This window comes from Cupressus sempervirens, chromosome 11 (genome assembly GCF_028749045.1).
Source record: "Cupressus sempervirens isolate cs-2001-9-10 chromosome 11, ASM2874904v1, whole genome shotgun sequence".
In the NCBI taxonomy this organism is placed as follows: Eukaryota; Viridiplantae; Streptophyta; class Pinopsida; order Cupressales; family Cupressaceae; genus Cupressus; species Cupressus sempervirens.
The window spans coordinates 811,850,110-811,857,706 of record NC_143128.1 but is presented as its reverse complement, the minus strand read 5'-3'; the positions used below and the strand labels follow the sequence as shown (position 1 = coordinate 811,857,706).

Genomic DNA, 7,597 nt, shown 5'->3' with positions numbered 1-7,597 from the left:
TAGGTTCATGAATCAGCGGGGGCAGAAAGTCAACCTAATTTCATTAACCAACTGGGCCACACGGGCCAATCGCTTCTTTTCGTTCTGCCACCTGGGAAGTCCTCTATGGTTGACCTCCTTTTATTGAACTAACCGCGCCACCTTTGAACTGTTATCATTAACTGTGGCGATTACAACCTGACCGCGACACTAACTGCCAGCCATTAACCGTCAACCCTAGCCAAGCTAGCGAGACACATGTCAGCAAGGTGCTATGTCGCCATGGTATCCATCATGCAGCTTTCGATGGTGAGATAGCACCAACCATTGATCGGCCTTAAAATTGGATGATCATGAAGACTCGTCGTATCACTGTGCTGTCCTTACCTTGAGCCCATCATATCTGGCACCACCTCAGCAACCGCATCGCACTTGAATGACACCTGGCGTACTTTGGTGAGACCTAGCCCTACTGATCCACGTGGCAGATGGGCGTTATGTCGCTATGGTAAAGATCACACAACTTCACCATAGCGACATGGCGTCATTCGTCGATCTGAACTGATCTGGCGGTTCCAAGCAACCCAAACCCTTTACTGTGCTGGCTACATGAAAATATGGTCCCACCAGGACACGTGGCACCCAAGTGCTATGTTGCTGTTGATATCTCTCAAGCAGTTCCTCATAGCGCGATGGCGCCCATCGTAGATCAATCTTAATCTGACGATCATGACCACCTTGTACTCTGTACATACCCTAAAAATTGATAGGCCCGTGAACCACATATGCTCTAACTCATACACTTGGCACCTCCCTATTGGCCTTCGAAGCATCAACCTGGCAGACCCAAGACTTTGACCCCATAGAGCGGCCACGTGTCAACAAGGCGATATGTCGCTATGAGGAAATCGAGGCCAATTCCCCATAGCGCCATAGTGCCCAACTGATGACATGTCTTCTGATTTGCACGTGTCTTCAAATAATTTGCCACCATGACACCAGACTCCACCAACTGGGCAGATGAGGTACAAAATGGGACCTAACCACCTGCCTGAAGCTCTTGCCGTGGTGACTTTTTCGTTGCCGCGAACCTTGCTCGCCGACACTGGGACTCACCGTAGAAATACCCTCCAGCCGATCGGGCGCTATGTCGCTATCAAAAAACTCGTGAGTTTTCTGATGGTGACATGGCACCTTGCTACCTTTTGAACTTTCTGGCCTGTAAAACCGATCGCCTGCCGTAAGACATTTTCGTTGGGCACTATGTCACTATGAAGATTTTCTGGCCAATACATGATAGCGACATAGCGCCCATGGTGCCGTGGAACTTTTTTGACCTGTCGAAACATGTCTACCTTGCAAGCTGGACCCACCGGACACGTGTCCTCCGGGCGCCATGTCGCTAACGTATTAACCGTGTAACTTCCAATGGCGAGACAACGCCAATTGTCAATCTTCCTCAGATCTGACAGCAGAGAACTTGCGGGCCACAAAAAATATGTTATAAGGTTCGAAGCTTGGTATTTTAATATTTCCACAGGTATTTGATTATGGACATTTCAAAGGCGGGAAGGGCAATATGAATTATGAATTTTGGCGGGAAGATTAAAATACAACATTTCTGGTGACTCACAGGGGGCATGAGCCTGCTCAATGCATGACCAGTGCCTGTAAACAATCCATTGGGTCACAAGGTCGAAAAAGTATGAATCTAAGAACTGAAAAACCCTAACCCTTCTGTGAGGAGATCAAAACATTGAAAACCCTAGCTCTGCAACTGCAACTAGAAACAAAAAACAAAACTTCTTCTGCAACCTGAGACACCTTAAAATCTGCTAGCTCACAGGGAGATGGCTGTGCCCGCGCACTTCTTAAAAAGCAGGAAACAATAGAAAAGAAACTAAACTACTTATATACATGGATTCACAATCTTTAAAAACAGGGCTTCAGATAGATCCCATTGACTGGAATGGGCAAAATTTCACCATTTGGCCTGCTCAACTAAAATGCATTAGCCTGCTTGCAACTGGCAATCAGATAGGGGCCACTCCATAGTGCATCAAATTTGGAATGTCTTCCTGGTTTTGCCCTATCTGCATCCCACTTTAGAACTAAATCTCCTTCTCTGAAGGTCCTGACCCTAGTTTTCTTATCAAAACTCCTTTTCATCTGCTGCTGATGCATCTCCAAGGTTTGCATAGCTTTATTTCTCTTTTCTTCTAGTTCAATCAGCTCTGCCATTCTTACTGACATGGCATTATCTTCAATCAATTCCAGCTGATGAGCCAACTCCAAGGATGGTAATTCCAATGAAATTGGGAGTCTGGCTTCCCTACCATATACCAGCATAAAAGGTGAATTCCCAACAGATCTCTTGGGTGTTATCCTATCAGCCCACAGAGCAATTTTTAATTTCTTATGCCAGACCCTCTGATTGTCTTCTATTGTCCTCTTCATGATTCTGATCAAATTCTTGTTGGAAGACTCAACCAAACCATTACCCTGGGGATAGTAATTTGATGATGTGCTCAGGTAGATATTGTGATTCATTGCCCATGCACAAATCTAGGTTCCAACAAAAGACTTAGCATTGTCCAAGATGATAGTAGAAGGAGCACCAAACCTAGATACAATTCCATCAAGGAATTCAACAACTGATGGTTCTGTGGCATCCTTCAAGACAACTGCCTCTGTCCACCTAGTGAAATAATTAGTAGCAGCCAAAATCCATTTATGACCTACACTAGATGGAGGATTAATGGGGCCTATAAAATCCAACCCCCATTGGGTAAAGGGCTGATCCACCTGAATAGGACGAAGGGGGAGAGTTGTAAGCCTCTGTTTGCATGAAAAGAAAGCACACTTCTCACATTTTCTCACATATCCATAACAATCATGGAACAGAGATGGCCAATAATAACCAATCCTCATGATCTTCATGGTAGTTGTTCTTGCAGAGAAATGGCCACCATCAAGGCCATCATGAAGTTCCTTAATCATCCTCTCAGCCTGATCCACTTCAATGCATCTCAACAGGGTCCCATTAAAATCCTTCCTGAATAGGATACCATCAATCACAACATAGGGAATGGACTGCAGTTTATATTGTCTCCTTTTAGTTCTGTCCAATCCTTGAGGGTATCCATTCCCTGATAAGAAGCTCTTCATATCATTTATCTAGCTCCTTGGACCATTAGCATTTCTTACCTCCTGTTGCTCTGTGATTACCATAGCAGCCTCTTCATTTGAATCCTAGCCTGATAACATTTCTTTGCACAACCCTTTCCCTCTTACCAGCTTGGTAATCTGAATGTCAACATCATATTCCATTACCCTAGTGATCCATCCAGCTCTCTTTTCACTGATATCCTTGCTTAACAAGAAGTCTTTTACACTGGCATGGGGCACCAACAAATGGATCCTATTGTGGGATAAGAGGTGCTTGAATTTCTTCAAGGCTTTGATGACCGCAAGGGCCTGCTTCTCAACAAAGTTGTACTTATCTTCATATTCCTTGAGCCCTTCACTAAAGAAGGCTATGGGCTGCTCCTCATCCTTGTCATTTGTTTGAGTCAAGACAACAGAGATACTTGACTCACCACCTAGAGTGTAGAGGATGAAATCTTTTTCAAAATTTGGGTTCATGAGAGTAGGGGCTGAGGCTATGGCTGTCTTGATCTCTTCAAAACTCTCCTTCCCTTCCTTGGTCATGAGAAGACCATACCTTTCTTAAGCATAGATGTAAGAGGTTTCACCATGGTAGCAAGATTAGGAATAAACCTTCTTACAAAATCTATTCTACCGAGGAAACTTTGCAGCCCCTTCTTGTGTTTAGGAATAGGAAGGGCAAGTATTGCCTTTGTTCTTTCCAGATCAATGGTTAGCCCATCCTTAGATACAAAATGTCCCAATAATTTTCCTTGGCTTGTAGCAAAGACACACTTGGCTGGGTTAAGGGAAACCCCAAACTCTCTACATCTTAGAAATACCTGTCTCAGATGATCAAAATGATCTTCTATATTTTTTGAATATACAGTTATATCATCAAGGTACACTAAGACAAACTTGTCAATTAATTTTTTGAAGGCCATCTCCATTGCCTTCTGAAATGTGGCACCTTCATTTGTTAGTCCAAATGGCATCTTGCAATAAGCATAGGTGCCCCATTTAGTAGTAAATGCTGTTTTATGTCTATCAGATTCTTTAACTAACACTTGGTTATAACCAGAAAATCCATCAAGAAAAGAGAATCTCCTTGACCCACTGACTCTGGATAGGATTTGCTCCATGGAAGGGAGAGGATGGTGATCTTTAAGAGAAGCCTAATTAAGGTCTCTAAAGTCCACACAGTTTGATTTCTCCATTTTTCTTCCTTACAGGGACAAGATTAGCTACCCATGATGAGTGTTTTATAGGAAATATTATATTAGCCTCAATCAACTTGGATAGCTCCTTTCTCATTAGAGGTTCAATCTTAGGATTCACTGGCCTCTGTTTTTGCCTTACTGGTTTGGCCCTATCAATTAAATATATGGTATGCTAAAAAAAACTAGGGTCAAACCCTTTTAAATCATCATATGTCCAAGCAAATACATCATTAAATTCTTGACATAACTAAATGAAGTTTTCTTGCTTAGTTTCAGAACATACCTTCCCCATATTCAAAGATTTTCCATCAACAATTGTAACTGGGGCATGATCATCTTTTTCTACAACTAGATTCATTCCTTTGCCTCTTGTTTGATCATTAGGATTAAAGACACTCTCCAAGGTAATGAGACCCTTGGGCAACTTGTTAGAACTAAGATGAATGATCTGATCACCATACTGATCTTGTAGTCTTGACTGGTTTCTATCTGAGAATTCTGCCTCATTCTGCAAGAAACTCACAATTTGCTCATCAGAATCAAACACCTGCTAATGAGTGTTGTTGTTAGGGATGGCAGGCCTCACCACCACCCTTATTTGTTGCTTCTTTTCTTCCTCAAGATTCCTTGGTACATCATAAGTTGCACCCACTGCTGCAAGTCTATCAGCATGTTTATTTTCTTTCCTAGGAATGCTCTGAATATTAAATGCATTGAAGCCCTCAAGCAAATCCCAGACTCTGTGTTTGTAAGACTTGAGCAGGCCATTTTTGGTGATATTCTGGTTTCTCACTTGTTTAACTACCAACTCACTATCCCCATATACTCTCAAGGCTTGAATTCCTCTCTTTTGGGCAAGTAAGAGACCTTGAATCAAAGATTCATACTCGACCACATTATTGGTGCAACTAAATTGGAGCCCAAAGGAGAAGTAGTATCTTATTTGTGCAGGAGAGATCAACATAACACCAGCCCCTAATCCATTTCTATTCCTTGAGCCACCAAAGTACATACTCCATGTTCCACTTATATCATCATTAGTCGCGATTAGATCAAGAACTTGAGCATCTTTCTCTATTATGCAATATGTACTAAGACCTGTCTCAAGAGTCTCTGACATAGGCTCAAACTGATACGTACTAGCCCATTCATCCAAGAAGAAATCAAGAATCTTTGCTATGGAAGTGGCAGGCTCATTTACTATGTCATTTTCATCCATCTCTAGAATAGGGCAATTCATGTTGATGAGATTGGGGTTGTAAGATTCAGTGTGATGAAGGGCTTGAGGTTTTTCTCTAATTGAGGCATTGGCTCCATATCTGCTCTTAAATGACATATATGACCAATCAGCAGATATGAATCCACCAATTTGAGTAGTGAAGTCTCTTGAGAGATAGATAGCAAAATAGGGCTTGACTTCAGCAACAGATATGTCTTGAATCACAGTGCAACCAGGGCATGCATGTAGGGCCATCTCCACATTCCTAAGGATACCAACAGTTTTGACAGTACTACCATCTAATTGTAACACATCCCTAACAATGGGCTCATATTTCATTCCTAAAGCATCAACAACACACCTAGGCATTACTGAGCTACTAGCCCCTGAATCTATCATGCAATTGTGGACTAATTTTCCCCCTATAATCAGAGAAACATAGAATGGAGGAGGTCTAACCTTTTTATTTGTCTCCACATCCCCTGCTGGTTGTACTAGACTTATGGCACTCTCCATGATAGATGGCTGATCCTTGGGTTCAATCTTCTCCAACTCTTGCTACAGCATCCTCTTCTGTATTGGTATGGTAGCAATAGCATCCCACATGGAGATATTCACATTGGTCTTCTTCATTTTCTCTACCACACTCAATGGTGTGTTAGGAACTTTGGTAGGAACTTTGGGAGCTACACTTATAAGAGGTTGAGATGGGGCAACATAAGGATCACTTGCATCTTTCTTTCTAGAATCTTGCTTTTGCTGCTGTGAAGTACTTATTTGTTCATTTGCTGCATGTGCATGAGGTGCAACACTTGAAGTTGAGGCTTGCCTAGGAGAAGGAGGGGCAGCATGTTCCATAGCTCTCCTCTTACTTCTTGTGTTATGAGAAATAGAATCCTAGTTTACATTACAATGCTCCCCAATCTGATGATTCATGAAAGAGCAATCATCATGTCCTTGAATATATGAGGCCTCCTTGTATGATTGCTTTGCTGCAGGTTCTTGGTCAGTCAGGGCCAAATAAGATTCTGCCTTCTAGCACATGCAATAGGTATAAGAATAGTTGCAGGAAGGATAGAAATCTTGATCTTGGGCCAAGTTATTTTGAGGTACTATAGCTCTGTTCTGATTTGAGCTTGAAGCAAAAGCATGACTATTTTGCTGACCCTGATCAAAAGAGCTATTCCACTGATTAGGAGACCTACCACCATTTGGAGCCTGCTATTGCAATTGGGGAGGCTTGCCACCTTGAGCTTGCTGCCTTTCCAAGGCCACCACTTTGTTACTCATTTTTTGTATTATAGAAAAACTATCCTCTAATCTCTTCCCTTGGTCCTTCAACTCCCTCCCCTGTTCTTGCAATTTTTTATCCAGGGTCTTCTCTTTTTTTCTGTGTTCAGCACTAGACCTTGGAGCATCTCTTTAAGTTCATCTACCCCATTTGAGGATGTGGAAGCTTGAGGGACTGGAGGAAGGGCTTGTGATGTAGAAGTTGTAGGAAGAGGGGCTATTGCTGGTTGGTGGTTGGGAACATCAAGAAAGAAAGGCATAGGGGGCCTTGGAGCCAACTTTCCTCCTTGTATCAGGATGTTCTCAACTTTTATGGCTATCTCATAAGCATTAGGCAAGGTATCTCCTCCCATAGTTTGGATTGTAGTGGCAATATCACTGTTAAAAGCTCTAAGGTAATGCAAGAAGGCATTACTGGGGGTAGGTTTCACTGTAGTAGGTATTCTATCCCATGTCTTTTGAAATCTATAGTTAAAATTAGTCATACATTCATGGGAGGCCCTTTTTATAGTAGTCAGCTGCTCTAAAAGTGACAGGTAGTCACTTTTATCCTCAAAATGTTTGCACAATCCTGCTCCTAGTCCATCCCAATCGGTTATAGAACCATGAGCTAAGCCTCTATACCATTGTAATGCTTTTCCTTTTAAAGATGAGGCTAAAAGTTTGACAGCAACATCATCCTCTGTGATACCATGAATATTACAGACATTTGCTACTTCTTGGATATGCTCTAAAGGGGAGA

General features: G+C 42.3%; 1 protein-coding gene across 1 annotated transcript in view; it reads left to right on the top strand.

Moving 5' to 3' along the window:
- Positions 1-1,407: 1,407 nt before the first annotated feature.
- LOC149532036 (AP-1 complex subunit mu-2-like) overlaps positions 1,408-7,597 on the top strand; it is a 58,292-nt gene continuing 52,102 nt past the window's right edge. Inside the window, exon 1 of the mRNA XM_089808416.1 lies at positions 1,408-1,487. Within this exon, the coding sequence (XP_089664542.1) occupies positions 1,408-1,487 (80 nt within the window). The remainder of the gene's footprint in view (positions 1,488-7,597) is intronic.